General features: G+C 38.8%; 4 protein-coding genes across 7 annotated transcripts in view; 1 reads left to right on the forward strand and 3 right to left on the reverse strand.

The window, feature by feature from the left end:
- On the reverse strand, positions 1-3,038 carry LOC130993630 (cysteine-rich receptor-like protein kinase 2). The gene is made up of 7 exons (XM_057918588.1): positions 1,913-3,038; positions 1,716-1,829; positions 1,495-1,634; positions 1,205-1,415; positions 893-1,127; positions 662-812; positions 1-577 (listed from the first exon to the last, which is right to left on the reverse strand). The coding sequence occupies exons 1-7, from the start codon at positions 2,730-2,732 to the stop codon at positions 278-280; spliced, it is 1,971 nt and encodes a 656-aa protein (XP_057774571.1). The 5' UTR covers positions 2,733-3,038; the 3' UTR covers positions 1-277.
- Positions 3,039-3,144: 106 nt separating this feature from the next.
- LOC130993631 (cysteine-rich receptor-like protein kinase 3) lies at positions 3,145-5,840 on the reverse strand. Of its 4 annotated transcripts, none has more exons than XM_057918589.1 (7): positions 4,956-5,840; positions 4,749-4,865; positions 4,469-4,608; positions 4,173-4,383; positions 3,866-4,100; positions 3,640-3,784; positions 3,145-3,570 (listed from the first exon to the last, which is right to left on the reverse strand). In XM_057918589.1, exons 1-7 carry the CDS (start codon positions 5,716-5,718, stop codon positions 3,262-3,264), a joined length of 1,920 nt encoding a protein of 639 aa, XP_057774572.1. In that variant the 5' UTR covers positions 5,719-5,840; the 3' UTR covers positions 3,145-3,261. The 4 variants fall into 4 exon arrangements, with proteins under 4 accessions (XP_057774572.1, XP_057774573.1, XP_057774575.1 ...); XM_057918590.1 differs by having other exon boundaries at positions 4,170-4,383; XM_057918592.1 differs by lacking the exon at positions 4,956-5,840 and having other exon boundaries at positions 4,170-4,383; positions 4,691-4,813.
- Positions 5,841-7,775: 1,935 nt separating this feature from the next.
- LOC130993632 (high affinity nitrate transporter 2.5) lies at positions 7,776-9,964 on the reverse strand. The gene is made up of 2 exons (XM_057918593.1): positions 8,370-9,964; positions 7,776-8,293 (listed from the first exon to the last, which is right to left on the reverse strand). The coding sequence occupies exons 1-2, from the start codon at positions 9,512-9,514 to the stop codon at positions 7,921-7,923; spliced, it is 1,518 nt and encodes a 505-aa protein (XP_057774576.1). The 5' UTR covers positions 9,515-9,964; the 3' UTR covers positions 7,776-7,920.
- Positions 9,965-11,698: 1,734 nt separating this feature from the next.
- LOC130993996 (replication factor A protein 1-like) overlaps positions 11,699-20,868 on the forward strand; it is a 28,823-nt gene continuing 19,653 nt past the window's right edge. Inside the window, exons 1-10 of the mRNA XM_057919035.1 lie at positions 11,699-12,186; positions 13,165-13,319; positions 13,401-13,671; positions 13,761-13,860; positions 14,107-14,240; positions 14,341-14,425; positions 14,537-14,669; positions 14,746-14,912; positions 15,126-15,249; positions 15,465-15,605. Of these exons, the coding sequence (XP_057775018.1) occupies positions 13,173-13,319; positions 13,401-13,671; positions 13,761-13,860; positions 14,107-14,240; positions 14,341-14,425; positions 14,537-14,669; positions 14,746-14,912; positions 15,126-15,249; positions 15,465-15,605 (1,302 nt within the window). The 5' untranslated portion in view covers positions 11,699-12,186; positions 13,165-13,172. The remainder of the gene's footprint in view (positions 12,187-13,164; positions 13,320-13,400; positions 13,672-13,760; positions 13,861-14,106; positions 14,241-14,340; positions 14,426-14,536; positions 14,670-14,745; positions 14,913-15,125; positions 15,250-15,464; positions 15,606-20,868) is intronic.

Below are 20,868 nucleotides of genomic sequence, written 5' to 3' on the forward strand. Positions count from 1 at the left end.
TTTCTACAAAAAACAAACATTGATTCATTTCTGAATCCTCTCTTACATTTACAACAGTGAAACTTTTTTAGTTCATTTTATTTTTGTTGAACAGGAAAAGATCCGGAATACACAAGGAGTTCATTTAAAAAAAAATTCTATACTGTTTACACAAGGTATTTTTTGTTGGTGTTATTAGAATATAACCAAAAAACGAAAGCAAGCAATAAGATTGATGAGCAGACAAAAATGGTGTAAAGAGAAAAATATGCAGTGCAATGAAAATCCGGAATCCATGTCACCTGGGATAAAATATGGTGTGAGAAATGGTTGCAACTGAATTAGCATTCCCATAATGAGTGAGTTCCATTGTGGTGTCATCCAAGAATGGGGGGCTGGTTGGTGCTGCCAGCTCTTCTTCTTCATTCACCAGCATCTGCAGTGCTCTCGACATCGACGGCCTTAGCGAAGCTATTTCTTGAGTGCACAATAGACCTATGTGAACCACCCTCACTACCTCATCTCTTCTGCTGCTACTCAACATTAGGTTTGTGTCCATCAGCTCTTCCACTCTCCTTTCCTGGAAATGCTTCCATGCCTGTTTTATTCATAACATTTTCCTTAATACATGTAATGTAGATTAAACCATGATGCATTATTTGATTATTTTATTTAAACTCACAATATTAACCAAGCTATCAGAGTAGTCTGTGTGTTTGCTTCTGTTATTCTGCTTGCCCGTCACAATTTCCAGAAGAAGCACACCGAAGCTATACACATCTGCCTTTTCTGTGAGCTGCCCGTGGGCTAAATACTCCGGCGCCATGTATCCGCTGCTCGTAAAACTTATTAATTCAGACGATACATACATGAAACAAAAAAGAAAAGAAAATTAAAGAAAAGATGTAGTTACAGAGTTCCTGCTATGGCCGTGCTGATATGAGTCATATCCTCTTGAAAGGACCTAGCCAATCCGAAATCTGCAATTTTAGCGCGGAGTCTGGAGTCGAGGAGAATGTTACTGGCCTTGATGTCTCGGTGAATGATGCGCGCGTTGCTGTTCTCGTGGAGATAAACCAACCCCTCGGCTGTTCCTACAATGATCTGCACTCTCTTCTCCCACCTCAGGGCTTTGCCTCTGCTCGAATCTGTCCACATTCAACATATCCATTACCACCATATCTGTCTGAATCTGAAACACTGCTTCAAGCATTCTAGTAATTACCAAAGATGAAGCGGTCGAGGCTCTTGTTTGGCAAGTACTCGTATACGAGCAGGCTTTCGGGTCCCGAGCAGCTGCACCCCAACAACCTCACTAGATTCTTGTGCTCTACGCTGCTGATCATCTTCACTTCGTTGTAGAAATTTGCTGCTCTGTGTTTGTTGTTGAAGAATAGCCTCTTCACCGCAATCTCCCTCCCGTCTCGCAAAACTCCCTGTTCAGACATCATCATCATCATCATCATCTCAACATAACATTTTTAGGTTAATCATGAATAATTTTATAGTAGTCACCTTGTACACAGTGCCAAAACCGCCTTCGCCAAGCTTGTTGGCCTCATCGAAATTGCCAGTGGCTTTCTCCAGAGTTGAATATTTGAAGTTCAAGCTGCTATCGTTCAGGCTTTTCACATACTTCTCTGCTTCACTACAACCTAGAATCATACACCACTCCAATAATGAAACACCATTTCAAACCTTTTTTTAGTAACAAAGTCGAACTTATTAATTCTCACCTCTTCTCTTCTTTTGAATCTTCCTCAGCTTCCAAATATAAACCCCAATAAGAGCTCCTATGGCGACAACAACAGCTGCACTAACCGTTGCAATAACAATAACTATCACTACCCCTGCAAATAATTCATCAAATTATCAACTGAAACCGAATAGAAATTAACCTAGATCAGGAACAAACTAATGTTGTTAGTAGCACCTCTTTGGCTCCCATTTGGAGGAAGCGGATTGAGGAAATCAGTGTGTGAATACCTCAGGAAGCAGCCGGTGTTCAACGCCCTGCCATCGGAGGAGGGCAAGCAGCCCAACACAGAACGAGAAGCATTCTCAAGACAAGCTCTGCAAGATCCGGCATCAAGAGTCCTCCAGCAGTTGGCCAGAACATAAGCCGACTGATCACGCGCCGCCCGGCCATAGCCATCGCCATTGGCAGCTGCCGAAACGGCCTCCGACACAGCCTGCCTGGCAGCAGCCCGAAAGGCGGGATCCTTGCGCGTTGTGTTCCCGCAGACAGCGCGGTCGTCGGGGGCGGCGTGCTCGTGGAAGAATGGGTAGTTCTCGGCGCGCATGAAGCAGCCGTCGAGGAAGATCCTGCCGCCGTTGGCGGGGAAGCACTGGGGAAGAAGCGTGCGCGCTTCGGCGTAGCAGAGGACGCAGTCGAGTAAGGAGAGATCGCCGTAGCACTGGGCGAGGCCGTAGTTGGTGTCGGGTCCGGATCCGGTGATGGCTTGGCCGAAGCCTGAGGAGCGCATCTGCGCGCTTATGTTCTCCATGGTGGCCACGAAGTTGGGCACGTAGAGAGTGGCGTTGTGCTCCGCGTGCTTCCCGCACGTCAGCTTCACCGTCTCGGATCTCGGCGCTGCCTCTCCAAATAGCAGGATTGAGGCTGTCACCATCGTCGCCATTGCTTCTGCAAACATCGTCGCTCTTTGGTTTTCAATGCCCACCAAACTAAAAGTTTTCACGCAGTTTAAATTTGTGGGAGGTGGCGACACTCGATACGGTAACACGACACGCATTGATAGCAGAATAATGAACGTAATTAATTTTCAACAAACAGATATTTGGCCCCATTTACAATTACACACAGCACCAGCCTTTCACATCGCTCCAACCACAAACCGATTACTAATTACTTCCCGGTGAAGACCAAATTCAACCCACATTTGAATCTCTGGATTTAGTGATTTAATATCAAAGATGAGCAGATAATACTACTTTATCTTAACACCGAAGTAGTCATTAAATGATCCTTTTTGGGCGTGAGAGAAATAATCAACTTCAAATTTCATTACAGATTTTTTATTTGGATGATTCTGAATGACTTTGCAAATAATTGGTGCGTAATGAAATAGGAACGACGGTATTTACTGTCCGCTGCAAGTTTTGATTTATTACAGTGAGGGAAAGACTCTTGGAGGAGAAAAGCAATGAATAATGTAATTTGTTAATACAACAAGTGCAAAACAATATGTTGGGGAATGATTTCATGTACATTGAGATGTTATATCTGTTGCTATGCTACTACCTAATCACTGAAACCTTAAATCATCTTGGCTCCACAATGCTCTCTGTTATTTCATTACCAGAAGACTGCGTGCAAGAATCTGGCCTACTAAACGGAACGAATTCCGCGGAGGCGGAGTTGAGAAATGGAGGCTGCGTTGGCCGAGAAACGTCTCGCTCCCCGTTAAGCATCATCACCACCGTCGACATGGATGGCCGGAGTTCTGCATTGGCTTGCACGCAGAGTAGGCCTATTGCAAGTAGCCTAGCCGCCCCCTCTTCTGGAAACTTCCCCTTCATAGACGGATCAACTGCTTCTATCACATTTCCCGACCCATAAAGATTCCACACCTAATCAAGAATGCAAGAAAACGAGGATGAGTTCAAGCCCTTTACAATGAGATGCAAGAAGAAACATACCTTGTGGAAGATTGATTGAGAGTTGTGAGAGAAAGCATTGTTCCTTTTTCCGGTGACGACTTCGATTACTAGGACTCCGAAGCTATAGACATCTGCTTTGTCTGTTAGCTTCCCACGAACTACGTATTCTGGTGCCATGTAGCCACTGATGAAATGACAAGTATTATAAGTTGGGAACATAACATAAGCATACATAGAAAGAGAGGAAATGGATATGGGGACTCACAGTGTACCAGCAAGAGCAGTGCTGATATGTGTCTTGCCTTCTGGAAACATCCTAGCAAGACCAAAATCAGCAATCTTGGGAGTGAAGTCCTCCTCCAGAAGCACATTGCTCAGTTTTATGTCTCTGTGTATGATCCTCAACTTTGAGTTATCATGAAGATAAGCCACACCCTCAGCAGTGCCCCTTATGATCTTCAGCCGCTGCTCCCACCCGAGTGGGGGGCCGTCTTGCCTAACTGAACACAAAACAAAGGTTACATAGGAACGCTTCAAAATTGAAGCTTATATATAGGCGATGTACTTACTACCAAATAGATAGTCGTGAACGCTTTGATTTGGCACGTATTCGTACACGAGGAGACTCTCGGGGCCTGTAATGCTGCAGCCTAAGAGTTTGACTAAGTTTCTATGGTCGATGTCTTTGATCAAATTAACCTCGTTGAAGAAGTGATCTGCCCATTGTGTTGTGTTGAAGAATAGCCTCTTCACTGCGACAGTCTGCCCGCTTGCTAACACGCCCTACTCTTGCAACAAACGTAGGCTCATTATTTCTTTCTCAACACAATAATATGTATATCTGTAGAATAAACTATATGCTTGTCACCTTGTAAACAGAACCAGACCCTCCTTGCCCTAGTTTGTTAGAGCTATGGAAGTAACCTGTCGCCCTCTCTAGAGTTTCGTATGAGAAGTTGATCTTCGACTTAGTAACTATGGACAACAGACCACCTAGCTTCTTCTTCACTGTAAATCAGACCAAATCATATTAATATGTGAACCCCAATTTCACAAGTTAGGCTATTAAATCTTCATTGAGTGGATGCACCAGAATTTGTGTCATCGCGATTGAAAGATAGAATTGAACGTGCCATTTCGTTATTCACCTCTCCGTCGTTTCACAATCTTCTTCCTCACAAAAAATGAAACCATAGCTACAAATAGCAGGCAAGCAACTGCACCACAAATTGAGGCAATAATAGCAGCACGGCGGCGAGTACCCCCTAAATCAAACAGAGTCATGCTTATATATATATATATATATATAAATATCACATTAATCAATAACAAGAAAAAATTAAAAAGATAGTCACCTCCATTTCCAGCAGGAGCATCGGCAGCGGAATTATTGTAAAATTTGGTGGTGGAGTATCTCAAATAACAACCTGCATTCAGAGCTCTCCCTTCTTCCTTAGGAGGGCAGGAATTAACTCTCGAAGCCGCACTCTCCAAACAATTCACACAACCACTCCCTCTCACAGATTCCCAACACTGAGCCAAACCGTAAACGCTCAAATTTCCATTGCTCACAAACCCAGTAAAAAATCCGTTATTCCTGGGCCCCTCCGCCGTCACGTTCCTCAACAACTCTGAAACTTGATCCTTAAAAAGCGTCCGATTCCCGACAAAATCATCGGCGTCGCAAACAGTCCTATCCACGGAACTGAAGCTCTCGTTGAAGAACATGTAGTCATCGTACCGCAAATAACAGCCGTCGTAGAAGAGTCTGCCGCCTCTAGTCAGCCTCTGAAAAGGAAGGCACCTCAAGATGTTGATCTTGCACTGAGCGAAACAGAGGTTGCAGTCGTTTTGAGAGAGATCCTTCATGCACTCGCCCATGGTGTAAACGGTGCCGTTTCCGGTTCCGTTTATTACGGTGCCGTATCCTCGCCTCGCGACCGCCGGCGTGATGGAATCCATCGTGGCCAGAAAATTTGGGACGAAGAGTTGCCGATCGGATTCTGCCGCCGTTGTGTTGCTGCATATTAGAGCCGCCTCTGTAGCTCTTGGCTCGCATAGTGATTGTTTTAAGCTGGAAACGATTAGTATAAGCATCAAGAGAGTTGAAGATGACATTTTTTATTACATGGGATGAGTGGGAAAACTATGTTTTATTATGTGTTTATGAGGGATCTTTGGACTTTTATGCAACAAGGTAGTAATTGGGAGGAAAGGAATGCGTTTTTTTTATGACTCACAACAGTGACTCGAATTTTCTAAAGTTCAAAAACCGTGTGTTGCAAACTGGTAGGGTCCTCGGTCCACTTAAGATTAGTATTCTATCGGCACTAAACATAAATTACATAATTCACCTATTTTTGACACTCTTAATTGACACTCGTAAAATAAAAATAAAAATATTTTTTAATGTACGAATTTTAGGTAGAATATGTATGAATTCATCTAATAGGATTATAAATTGTGAAAAATAAATTTTTATTACTTTTGGGATTCGAACTCAGGACGACGAATTCATTCAATATGGTTGTGAATCAACTGTAGATCTTGATGATCTAAAGAACTGAAAATTGTTTATATTTTATATTTTAAGAAGTGTTTTTATTATAGGCCTCCCCTATATATAAATTAGATAAAAGTGATAGAATTTATAATTTTTTAAGAATAAATATTACTTATTATATAAAATTAAATTAATTTTAATGAGATAATTTAAAATAAAAAACGAGTCATTTTTAATTGAATGGGAAAGTATTACTTTGTTCTCGTTTTCAAAGATTTTGTGATTACGAAGAAGACGATTCTGATTTCAGATGACTAGTCTATCCATTTTGATATTCGAAAATACTTCCAGAAATAGCTCAAGCATGGGTCCACGAGATAACGTGCGACTTTTTTGGCTTACTAAATAAAGAAGAGCAGTTGAATCCAAATGGAGTTGCGTGATTGATTTTGGGAACAAGGCTATTCTTGAGATTTCATAACTGTTTCTTTCATTAACCTTTCAACTTTCGCTCAAGAAAGGGGAAGGTTTATACTTGTGTTGGCCTCGCGGCATCAACATGTGATTAATATTCAAGGCTTGAGATCCTATGTTTAAGTTGGTCGTACAATTTTTAAATTTCTTTATTTATTTTTATAATTTATTTAAAATAAAAAAAGTGGGAAGGTTCATCCAGTTCGATGCCTGATGATTGCTTAATATTTATTAATGCATTTCTTTATAGTTTAAATAGGGATGTCAATCTAGCTCGAAATTCGTGGGCTGACCCGATTAACCCGCCACTCGAGAGGGTTAGGGTTGAATATTTTCAGCCCGATAAAAGTTACAACCCGATTAGCCCGCAACTGAATAGCCCGGCACTCGATAGGCCGACCCGACTAACCCGATGGGCTAGCCCGAAACTCGAATACTTAATATTAAATATTTAGATATAAAAATAAAAAAATGACAAAATATTATAAAGTCTCATCATTTTACTTTTCTGTATTTTTGAGATGCTTTGCTTCTATGAATTCAAACTATTGTTGGATATTTTATTGTTTTTTCGTTAACAAAGTTGAACATTTTATTGTTACCAACTTATTTTATATGTTATGCAATCTTGATGTTTTTTTCAATATCTTATATTTTTGCATTTCATGCTTGCTATATAATTTATATCTTTGATTTCTATATATATTTTATACATTATACATTAGATCATTAAAAATAACAAAATACAAATGATTATTTTATTTTACGCATTTAAGCCGACTAGCCCGATGGGCTAGCCCGAAACCCGAACGTTTAGGGTTAGGGTTGGAAATTTATAACCCAACAAAATTCCCAGCCCGATTAGCCCGCACCCGATTAACCCGAAACCCGATAGGGCTGGCCCGAAACCCGGTGGACTGGCCCGAGTGACATCTCTAAGTTTAAGCGTGCTGATGTAGCACAAAATATTCTCTTAATTTCTGAAGAAGGAGCAGGGATTCTACTCTGCTCACAACGGCGCTCACATAAATCCTGTACCTTCTCAATCCTAATTTCCTTTTCTTTCTTTTTTTGAGAATAGATCATGGCTTTCTAACTATTAACAAAACAATTTTCTTTATTTTCTCCTCCAGTATCTCTTCTTTTGCTTACTTGAATGTAGAGAATTGCATTAGAAAGAGTAGAAAAAACAAAAAGATAATGCCAATGTGCAACTCTTTATAGCATTGAAACTTGACAGTATGTGATACACACACAACACATAGTAGAAAGACCAAGCATGACAGTTTAGCCTAGAGTAAAATCACACAGCACGGCAATGCATATAGCACAAGTGGTTTGTGTTAGACATATGCATTGGGAGTGCCAATAGTTGGTGTAGGCGCTGGTTCGACCCGTTTGCCCCTTTCATTTCTGCTGTTTTCCGAGAATTTCAAGCTGGCGGTGTGGAAACCCCGCTCCTTCTCGGCTGCACTCCATTCGGACAAGTAGTAATCTTCCTCCGTGGCGCCTTTTGAAGACGGCCCACACAACATCCCACCCCATTGTGGGAAGTGTATCAACATAATCACCAGGGTGCAGCACACTATCATCACCCCCATCAATGTTATACCTGTTTCTGTTGAGTAATGTGACCCTCTAAAGAAGATGACTTGAGTTAGAACCGCGCCTACGTTTCCACCACCACCTGTCATCCCTGATATAAAGCCTAGTGACCTGCCAACAATCATATTACATGCTATTTTTGTAAGGGGATGGGAGGGTTTATTAATTTCTAATAAACAAATCATACCTTCTTGAAACAAAAGGTGCAACCCCGAAGGTGAGGCCACACGCTGCTTGAACGAACACAGAGAATATGAGCATGACGGCTATTGATACCGCCAGAGATCCTACTTTCCCCAAAAGAATGCAGAAGACGCCTCCTAACGTCTGCACGATCCAAAGAGTCCAGAGCCGGCCCCTCATTCCGAACCTGTTTGCCATGATATCTGAGAGGATCCCTCCTCCCGGTCTGGAGAAGAGGTTTGCTAATCCGAAGCTGGCTGCAATGATCCCAGCGGTGTGGAGGCTCACGTTGAACCTGTCGTAGAAGTACTGCGCGATTATGTTGTCTATTGTTAGCTCAACACCGAAGCAGTAGCCATAGGTCAATGCCAGGATCCATCCTCTGTAATTTGTGACTGCATGATACAAAACCTGCTTGAAACTGTCTTTGTGCTTATCTCCGGATTTCTGAAGCTGAGAGTAGTTTCCATCAGGCAAATCTTGACCTAGAAAGAAAATTCCATATGCAGATAGAGTTTGGAAGAGACCGGGGACGAAGAAGGCAATCCTCCACGCTGTGTACTGACTCGAGCCCACGTGCTTGATCAAGTCAAACACTAGGGGCATGATGAGCTGAGTTGCTCCACCACCGAGGTTCCCCCACCCGCCCGCCACGCCATTGGCCGTGCCAACAACCTTGGACGAGAACAACGAGCTCATCCAGAACTGCGTTGACACGAAGGTTGCTAGGGAGAAGCCAGTGAAGAAGCGGACGAGGAGGAAGGAGGCGGGAGAGGTGGCGATGGCAGTGCAGTAGACTGCTGGCGCGGTGAGGAGGGTGAGAGCCGCAGAGGCAAGGCGAGGCCCGAACAGATCACAGGCTGTCCCCATGGCAATCCTCGCAAACACCGCACCGGAGACAGCGGCTATTCCGGCATTCCCAATGTCGGTTGCAGTTAGGCCAAGATTGTCGCGGATCACTGGCAGCAGAGGCGGAGCAGCAAACGTGGAGACGAAGCACGCGAAGAAGGAAATCCACGATAGATGAAACGCCCGCATGTGAGGCGCTGCCACCGAGAATAGTCTGAACTCGGTCGACTTGTGCTCGGAGTCCACCGGAAGTGCAAACTTCTTTCCAGAAGCTTCTTCTGCTCCATTCGAAACCTCCATTTTGGTAAGATTTCAGGATAACGGGATCCTTTTTCTATCACTTTAGTCTCTGTATGTATGAGATATTGGGCTTCCAGTTAATTGCCAATTGGTTATTATACGCAAAAATCCGTACAAGTGGTTGATTTTCTGAAAGTGAAAGTTATAAGAAAACAGTATAAACTTTCAAGTTGGAAGGCGACAGCGATGACCAGCAAATTCCAAAGGCCCAAAATTTGCTTCACTGCCGTCGAGTCTCAGAGCTAACTTGTTGTTTGACATGTAAGAAGGTATGAAGATTGCAAAACCCACATGCGAATCCGCGTTTAGGGGGAGAGATTGGCGCGCAAGTTTGAGTTGTTAATGCCTTGTTGTGAAGAATTTCAAGTCTTTCTATGTAGAAGGAAAAGGATGCTTGAGTTTACTATTGGTTGCGTCCACTGACTTTGGAGCCTGCTTACGAGGAATCCAAGGGAATGAAAGAGAATGTGCTGCTCTGACTTTGTGTGAGATTCCATTCCTACAAATTGAATTCTATCTTCATGCGTGTAATCACAAATAAGCCCTCCCGTCCCATGACTTTCTTACCATCAATTTTCTGAATTGTGTGTTAAATCCATTCATTGTATGTAGATTTACTTAGCAGTTGATAATGGTGAAGAGATTGATGGCTCTTAAAGCTTATGTTTTGATCTAACTTACATCTCTTGCCCATAAAGCTTTCATCACATTCAAACATCAATTCAAGTCCTAACATTAACATTTTTTATCAGTTTTGTTATCACCTGAGGTCATTTGGGTCATTTCAAATCTACATGTTCATCTGAACTTAAGAGACATTTCAGTGAGGTTGTTGAATGTTGAGTATAGAATCTTGCAAATATCTAATAAACAATTGATCGGATAGAGATTAGTCAACACGCTCTGATCTGTCATTCACCCTCAACGACTTCAGTACTTGACACAGATAAATATGCATTGTTTGATAATACGTTGGACCGTCTATTATTTAAGATTGGCTTCGATATATGAAATATAATCTATTACTATTTTCTAAAATAAATTGGAATAGAGTGTCTCATATCAAAAGTCTCAAGTTCAAATTTAGAGTGTACCATCGTGTACCACTCTTAATTTCTTTATTTTATAATTATTTTTTATAATAATTAAAATTATTATTATTATTATATGTAGTCTAATTAATATTTATCACTAAAAATTAAAATTTAAAAATCATAAATATCCTAACTTTGAATTAATGAACCCAAATAATCTATTATTAATTCAAATAAATATAAAAAATAATTATAAACCCTAATTGGATGAGTGAACTCTCGTTAATTATTTTTATATTATATTAAAGCATAATAAATATAAATTGAATAATAAATAATTAAAAATTATAAAGAAATTAAGAGTGGTACACAATGGTACACACTACATTTGGAACAGAAGATCCCATTTGAAAAATAAACACCCTTAGCTTCAAATGGGATCCTCTGTCCCAAAATATAGTGTGTACCACGTGTACCACTCTTCATTTCTTTATATTTTTAAATTATTTTTTATTCAGTTTTAATTTATTATGCTTTTATATAATATAAAGATAATTAACAAGGGTTTACTCATCCATTTAGGGTTTATAATTATTTTTTATATTTATTTGAATTAATAATAGATTATTTGGGTTCATTAATTCAAAGTTTGGGTATATAATTTTTTTAATTTCAATTTTTCAATGATAAATATTAATTAGAGTTTATAATATAATAATAATTTTTATTTTTATAAAAAACAATTTATAAAACAAAGAAATGAAGAGTGGTACACGTGGTACACACAATATTCTAGGACAGAGGATCCCATCTGAGCTTAGCTTAATAGGCGGCCGGAAATCTTGACGTGGGTTTTAATGGGTTTTAAAACATGCAATCTGTAACAAACGAAGAGTTATGCTATATAACAATGTAACATAACGAAATCTTGAACATCAAACGTGGGTTTTAAAACATACAATCTGTAACAAACAAACAATTATGCTACATAACAATATAACATAACGAAATCATGAATAACAAACATGGGTTTTAAAATATACAATCTGTAACAAAAGAAGAGTTATGCTTCATCTCTTCTATAATACGATTAAGCTTATCCTATGTGGCAGCCTTCAAATCTCACCATTTCAAATTCCTAAGCCTACGTGGCATCTATTCAGCATTCTCTCTTTTTGCTTGGACTTTGGAGGCTGGAGCGTTGACTTCACAAAAACTTCACAGATCCGCCGCCCAGCCGTTATCAGCCTCAATCACGGTAGTACTCATACCACAAAAACTTCACAAATCCGCCGCCCAGCCGTTTTCTGCCTCAATCACGGTAGTACTCATACCAATTTCATTCATTTTTTTCATCTACTCCTCTAAAAATTCTCTCAATCCCAGCCAATCTGATTCATTTTTTTTCATCTACTCCCCACAAAATTCTCTCAATCTCAGTGACGTTCACTACAATCAAGTCAGAAATTCACTATAAAACATTGTCGGAAAGATTTATTTTTTACCATGTTCGATTCTTTTATTTTGATAACCACTGATTTTCAAAAAACTTCACAAATCCGCCGCTCACCGGGTGTTGAAACTTCACAAATCCGCCGCTCACCGGGTGTTGGCAACGGCCGTTCGACCAGAACAGAGGTTAGGAACAACCATTCCCATGATTTTACAAAACTTGATTTGACCCGGCATTGTTATATTGTGTTGATGTTTGTTATATATGAGATGGTATTGCTCACCAGTTGTTTGATAAAATGCCTAAGAATACGATTAAGATTTTACAAAACTTGATTTGTTTGGCATTGTTATATTGTGTTGGTGTTTGTTATACATTTTGTGAGGCATTGTGTTGGTGATGAATTTGGTGATTGAAATATTTATAGTTGTTTTTGAAACAGCCAGGACAGAGGTGATAATGCACAACCATTCCCATGATTTAAAGTTTATGTAAATGTAAATCTTTCCTTTTATTTAAACATGTATGATATGGTATTGCTCACCAGTTGTTTGTAAAAATGGAATCAAAATCATATGTTTACTGGTAAAATTTCTTCCTCAATTTCTGGCAAAAATTCTTCCTCAGTAGCCAACAATTCAGTCCCCCCAAATTTCTCCCCTTTCCCGCTAAAAAAACCACTGTCTTCCTCACCTCCGGCTTCTCCGGTGGCGTCGGGAAGGCAGAACATATAAACCCATCTACAATCGATTTTGAATGAAAACGCAGAGGGGAATTTAGGGCATTTTCCTATTGCAGATTCAACATTGCAACCGTATCGGGGGGGAGGATCTGATGGGTATTATAACGTGTAGTAATATATACTATGAATATACTATAGATGTAAATGTAAATCTTTCCTTTTATTTAAACATATATGATATATGTATATCATACCAGTTGTTTGATAAAATGCCTAAGAATATAAGTGAGATTTTACAAAACTTGATTTGTTTGGCATTGTTATATTGTGTTGGTGTTTGTTATACATTTTGTGTTAGATTGTGTTGCTCATGAATTTGGTGATTGAAATATTTATAGTTGTTTTTTATTTTGTTGCTGATGAATTTGTTGATAGATTGCATTTCATCGAATATTAATTGGTTTATGACTTTTTTAAATAGCTGTCCACATGTCGACGACTAATGGATGTATACGCTTGAGTGCCCTCGCCGAAAAAATGAGAAATAAAACTGTAACTGTCAGAATCCTACGCTTGTGGATTCAAAAGGACATGTCAGGCAAAGAAGGCATAGAAATGATTGTAGTCGACGAATGGGTAAAATTTTAGTGTAAATTCACTGTCATTCCAATGGCCCAGTAAACGTGGTTCTAAAAATGAAGCTTTCTTCTTATGTAGGGTGATAAAATCCAGGCTTCCATCTCTGCAAGCTACAAGAGTAACTTTTTGCCTTTACTCAAAGAAGGGCAAATAACAATGATGGAAAAATTTCAACTTGTGGCAAACAAGCCCAATCTCCAAAATGCAAAGATCAATCATGCATGTAAGATTGGCTTGAGCCTTGCTTCGAAAGTGTCAATGCCTAATGAAAATGTCAAGATTACCGAAAATGGTTTTGATTTCATTTGTTTCAAGGATATATGCATGCACGACCCGACATTTGTCGTGGGTAAGATTTATTTATTATTAAATATAATACAATTTTTTTGTGATTTACAATGATCATTTTAAAATTAATATTTTCTTCATCTTTGGCAGATGTTCTTGGTGAAGTTCAGACCCCAATTATTAACATTGATTGGGTGGAATTCAAAAATACCAAAGTTTCCAAGAGTGATGTCATTATTACTGATACAGAGTATGAATTGGAATTGTTATTTTATTTCAATCTTAGTATTTTCTTAAATTGCATTTTCATGTGTATATTATATTATTTAACTACTACTTAACAATTATGATTATTTTAATTGAAAGGACCAAATTATTGTTTCAGATTAATTACTCAACCCTCATAATTCATGACCTGCATAATATTAAAGTTCAAGAATTAGTTAAATAGTTAACATATGTGTGTTATTTTTTAACACTTAAATGTTTACAATAGCGGGACAAGATTGACTTGCGTATTGTGGGGTTCGTTCGCCGATCAACTAAAGTCATTTATGGATAGCAAGTCGAAAGAGGATAAAGAGCCTGTTATAATTGCATTGCAATTTGCAATGATATCAAAATTCAAAGGTCAGAGCACCTTATTCATTATTTTTTCGATTTTCGTTATTTATTTTAAATACCAACTTTGAATTTTCAATCTACCGACACAATTAATGTCTTATTACAGGGTTAACAAAAGTTTCAACTATGAAGAATGCCACACGATTTTTCATCAGGCCCGATATCCAGGAAGTGAAAGATTTTATTCAAAGGTACATAAATATATTACACTTCAAAGTTTGCTTTTTATATCTTAGTTTAAAGTATATCATACAACATTATGAGGATTTTGACAAATTTTAATGGCCTTGACAATATATTAGACGTGGTCTAAGGGGAGAAATGAGCATTACGTCAACCACTGATATTTCTAGCTGTACTCAAGATTTGAAAAATGACAAGTGGTTCAATACTTCCTTAGCTAGAACCATTAAAGACATCATAAACTCAAATGAGGTAAACTATTATTAATAAGTATTTAAGAATATTATTATAAAGATGGGCCAATCATTTCTATACTCTCATTTTATAGGTTGGCACCTACACGTGCAAAGGGATAATAGTTGACTTTCACCCCACGGAATCATGGTACTACGACGCATGCGGAAATGAAAGATGTTACAAAGGAATTCCCAAGGGAAGCAAAGTAGGAGATCATTGCAAAAAGTGCAATAAACCAATCAGCAAAGTCATTATACGGTGCATCTAATTATTATTGTTTCATATTTTCTAATAAATTTGCGAAGAAGATAATTTTTTTTAAAACTTTTACCTGTTTCTTACTTTTTAGAATTCATTTATCTAAACTTTGGATACCATCTGTTTTATAATTTGATTTTTCTGGAATTTTAAAGCCTCTTTATAATATCCAATTCATACTGATTCATTATCCTTTTGCATTTTTATAAATAGATATTGCATGAGAGTGCTTGTGGAAGATAGTGGTGAGCAGACGTATTTTACATTGTTTGAGGACTGTGCATTTCATTTGCTGAAAAAAACTGCTACTCAATTACTGGATGAGATGGAAAGTGAGGTAATTTATTCTCTGAAAACAGCTTTTATTCTTTTTTCTTACAATAAACTGTCGTATTATTAATTTTATTTATTTTATTTCAAAATGCTAGAAAAGTATTTTAACTATTCTTTAAAATTTATTTTATTAATTAGTGATGTTATGATTTTTTAAATCAGACTGGTGATTTTTTATCTTTTTCTTTTATAATAAACCTCAATTTAATAAAAAATCAGACTGGTGATAGAAATGGGACCCCTGACATATTGGCCACGTTGCTAGAGAGAGAATTTCTCTTTGTAGTCGAAGTGAGTATGAGATTTGGTACGTCTGCATCCACTTCTGAAGATACTAAGGAATTTGCAAAGTGGATACTTGTAACAACCCGCTCTTTTATTATATTTAAATCCAGTAATACGATAATTATTATTTCATCTTTCAGTAAATCAGGCCCAGTAATTATTAATGATTTAAATTCAGCTTATGACACTGAATTATTTTCTAATTGAAGCATGGTTATTATTTTATTTCTAAGCCAGTTAGCTTCGCGTAAATAAAACCGCGATAAAAATTATTGGATAAACCAATAATTATTCATTTCAGATTCATAAATGACTTAGCTAAGTCATGTTATTTATTAATCACAATAGAATTATTTTTCTATTTTTATTATTATTTCTTGAGTCGTGAATTTATTCCGGCTTATGAAGAATTAAATCTACGGATTTAATTTAGAATTATTTTAGCTAAGCACGGAAGCATGATATCGAGTAGTTTTATAAACACGCGATATTAACAAAACCCGGGAGTTGTTTTTATTTAAAAACGCAATACAATATTACAGATATAGAAATTCCAAGACAAGAATTATTGCTTCTGTTTATACTTCACTTTACAAACCCCTATTTTTCTATCTATCTACCAGTATTTAAAAAAAAAAAAAGAATAGTGTATGTGTGTGAAGAAAATCTGCAGCTATCCCTTAAGCATGCTCAAGCATGCTCAGCCACCTATTGACATTTTTTTTTTGACTCCAGCTCCAGCAGCATATCTGCAAAATTTTCACACCCGAACACCTTCATTTGGTTTCAGTATTCAACAGACAAATCTAATTTGTCAGCAGCAAATATAATCTCATTGAATTCTTCAACCACGCCTAAACTTAGCCGCACTATTCACCATATTTTTCACACTAGCAGCTTCAGTATTTACTCCCTATAAAAGGCATCCTCACTTACCTAAAATCCTTAGCAGCTGCAAAGAATTTTAGACGAAACAAGATCACCATATATAACTCAGCAACAACAACCAACAAACAAAACTTTCAAGGTATTCACTATCTCATTTGCACGCTTCGGTTTAATTAGGAATACAGAATGGTAGAGAACCTACATATGCATAAATGGACATAGCAAATATAGCAAACCATTCGTTTCTGTGATACATAATGAGCTATGATATGTTGTAAAAATAAGAATACAGAAAACCAAGTTTTCATTCCAAAATCAAGTCTTTATACAAAGTTGAATTTTCTGAAAATTATTCAAATTTACGAACCTATCGTGAGTGATAAAACGAGAGAGAAAGGATGGTGGATTGTCGGAGCTCTGCGACTCACGGCGACGGCGGCTCCGGGAGAGGCGGCTGCCGGGCTCTTGCTGCCAACAGCAGCGGCCGGCAGCGGCGCTCCTCCAGCGAGCCACTGACCACCGGACGAGCCTGCAGCAACTCCAGGCCGCGACTCCGGGCAAGCCAACGGCGGCGGGAACTCCGAGCGAGACGAACGACTGAAGGCCAGATCCGTCGACCTCAGGCGAACAGCAGCAGCTCCAGGCGGCCGTGGCGTTGAACGGCGGCGGCGGATCTGCCGCGAGGATGAGGGAGCAGGCGGCGGCCCGGCGATGGCGGCACACCGCGGTGGTGGTGTCTGCTGCGCCTGGGTCCAGCGGCCGAGAGAGCGAGGGAGATAGAGGTTGAGGTGAGAAGGAGGAGGCGATGAGTGAGGGAGGCGTCGGAGCCGGCGATTCTCGCCGAGGTTAGAGCAGGCGGCGGCGGCAGATCTTGGAGGGAGAAGAGGCGGCTGGATCGAGCGAGAGAGAGAGATGATGAACAGTGTCCGATTCTTGAGAATTTAGAGAGATGATGAATAGTGTGTGAGTATGTTGTGAGAAAGAGAAAGAGATGTGCAACATTTCTTTCTTAATAATAGAGAGAGAGAGAGAATCGATAGTGTGAGGATAGAAAGAGAGAGAGAACCGATATTGTGAGAGAGAGAAGAGTGAATGTCGGTAGAGAGAGAGAGAGATAGAGAGGAGTGGGCCTTTCTCAATTGGGCCGGGTTTCAGCCGAGTTTGGGCCGGGTTTGAGCCGGGTTTGGGCCGAAAATTTTGGGCTTTCTTATTTGGGCCTATTTTAATTTAATTGTTTGGGCCTTATTCAAAGAAAAACATGATAGACTTAATTTATCTAATTAATTTGGGCTTATATCTATTTAAATTATTTGAGCTCTTAATTATTAATTTAAATTGAGCTTGATTAATTTAATTATATATTGACCTTTAAATTAATTATTTAAATGGAGTTCTTTATTTCAAGTATTTATAAAGGGATTATAAAATAAAATATTTTGAGTTAAACTCTCATTTAATTAATTCTTTTCAAACGACTTATTAATATGGATTATTTGAAAAGGATTAAATTGTTTTATGTATGAGAAAGCATGATCTATGATGATATAATTTATCTATGTAATATTATAGGTTTTGTTTTTAAATGACGGAATATTTGACTTGATGACATAAATAGAACGAGTTATGATTAATGCGCAGGTTGATGTTCGAATAAATAGTTTCGAACCTAAATGATAGTCATGTGATAATGTTTTGAGTCTAAGGTTTTGACGAGATAAGATTAATATTAAAATTTACTAATTATTTTAAGGGTGATGATGGGCTCACTTATTGGGCTTCATGATTTTATTTTCTTGGGCCTCATTTGTTGGGCTCTAGAAATTAATTGATGTTGGGCCTAATATTATTAATGCACTGGGCTTCGAATTTATTCATTTGGGCTCAAATTAAATTCCTTTTGGGCCTTGATTATTTTTATTTTAATTGGGCCTTCATAATTATTCTATTAAGTTTAATTAGAGAAGATTTTAAGACTTACTAATTATTAATTAGTAAGTGAATTAGATTATTTTAAGATGAGTAGATTATTAAAGATTAATAATCCGAACCTCATAAGACGAGCTTTAATTCCTTAAATAGGATTAGCATCTCATAATTTAATTAAAGGAATATGAGTCATGCATAATCATTTCACGCATCCTCATTTATTGAGATTTTTCGAGAATTAGAATCTTATTTTATTTTCTCGGATTAAAGGTCAAGCACCAGAGTTAGAGCTAAACCGTGAGTCTGCTATTCAGGTAGGCTTTCTACGTATAAACTAAAATTATATATTAGAATTGTTAAGACTTTATGCTTATGAATTTAAATGATATTGTCAATGCCTAAATGCTTTATGTTTTATTATTAATTGCCTATCTGATGTTAATCGAATTCGGATTCTGGATGGGACCGCAAATCCCTTCGGAATTAGTGTACACCTTGTGATCGTGAGTCATCTAGCGGGTTGGCCGATCATAGTGTCCGTAGAGGGAGGCCTCCCTCTCGGCACGAGTTACTGATATGGTGATTAATGATATAAAATACCTGCGCGGGTTATTGATGAAAGAAATGATATTATGTTTGGTAAATACGAGTCTTTAAAGGAAAACCCTCGTATCTTACTACTGTTGAAAGGCTTGACAATAAAATATTATGCATGTATGTAAATTTCGGCAAGTGTCCACTAAGTACTCTTGTACTTAGCCCTGCATGTATTTATAAATGTGCAGGTTGAGCTGTGATCGAGGATGTAGTGTGCAAGCGGAGCTTCTGTCAATCTAGGATGAGTACCTCAGAGTAGAGTATATGTCTTCATACATATATTCAAATTATTATTCCGCTGCAAACACTGATTTTACTAAGACATTATGTTATCTGTCAAAACAATATGTACTATTTAATAATGTACTCAAACTCGTTGAGTACCCCTTTGAATAATATTATGTACGGTCCCCTTGTGGCCTTCATTGATATCTAGATATTTCGATTGATTTCTTTATATAAGTCAAATCATCAAGAAAACGAATATGCCCTTTCTAAATCCCGCTCCTAAATTCCCTCCCTTAGTCGCGATTTTCCCGAATTTGCTATCCTTAGCAAGTGCGGTCGTGACAGAATGGTATCAGAGCATTTCTTTTGCTCTGAGTACTACTCATTCCTTCTAAGTTGAGTCTAGATTAAGTAAGTAAATACACTTTGAACTAGTTGACAAAAGCTTGGCACTACATCTCGTCACGCTCAACGGAGGTTATGGTAAGTACTTTCAAGTTTTAATTAAGTTAATTTCTTGAAATGTATGAAGCATGAATAAGTATGACTATGGTATGAATCACAAGAACTTAGAACTGTTAAGTTATATATGCTCACTCTCACGACGGAACATAGAAGAGAACTTAGGGAGATGCCTTAACTTTTTCTTCATGTTACGATGACATCGACAATGACGGTCGAAATAGAGAAAGAAGAATCACACGAAGGGTCGCATGATGAAACCACGAGCATGAAGATTGAGCAGCGTAACGAACGCCAATAGTACGTTGATGGCATGGGCATAACTTAAATATTCGAGTGTTTTTCTACGATGAGATCTCGAATTAGCTTGGCCTTTTGAACTTATTTTGTTGAAACTTTTAGTGCTCGTTGCTAGATTTAAGAAAATATCATCATCACATAACAAGCCCTAAGTTCGGTAAACAACGACACTAGAGCTATATGATAGTCGAATTAGGTAATCTGTGATTAAGTATTAAGAACCTGTATGACTTGTGTAAATACTAGATTTAGATGATGAGGTATTTTTGCACGTTATGGTTATTGAACCGAACTTGTTTTCCGATTTTAGATATTTAGAACCTTATCGCCTTAAGTTACTTGTCGTGTGCTACTTTTGACGATAGAACTTCCTTTGTTAGATGGCGAGGACTATTTTCACCCGACGACGACCACTGCCCCCATGGGCTAGTCCAGAGGAAGTCGAAAAGTCCTACCGCACCTATGCTCCATGTCACGGGGATAACCTCGGACAGTTCCTCGCAGGTTTTCACAGACACTGGGTCGAGGCGAGTGCACATGGAGTATCAGGGTATGACGGTATCCAGAGGTTGATCTTACTGCTACCTTCCGAGTGGCAGGGATGGGCTAGACAGATTTCTGCCCACTACATCTTTCGCCGAGAAGATTACCACGACCTCATGGGAGACTTCCCTAGCTTTATTGCGGAGCTTCAGATCTGTTTCACTTTGTGGGGCCGTGCTCCTCTAGGGCCCTACATCCTTCCGGGAGACTACGTACAAGTGGGGACGCCTTTGCCAGCGGAGACACCCGCTACTGCCCCTGAGTCTCCGATGGCCTTGCCACGAGATTCTCCACCACGTGCCTCAGTTCTAGGGCGCCGTGGTAGGCACGATGACGAGACAGGCCCTTCTCGTCCACGGGCTCGTAGGGATTTCCCATCGCCTCCTGACTCAGT

Source organism: Salvia miltiorrhiza, chromosome 7 (genome assembly GCF_028751815.1).
Source record: "Salvia miltiorrhiza cultivar Shanhuang (shh) chromosome 7, IMPLAD_Smil_shh, whole genome shotgun sequence".
Lineage (NCBI taxonomy): Eukaryota > Viridiplantae > Streptophyta > Magnoliopsida > Lamiales > Lamiaceae > Salvia > Salvia miltiorrhiza.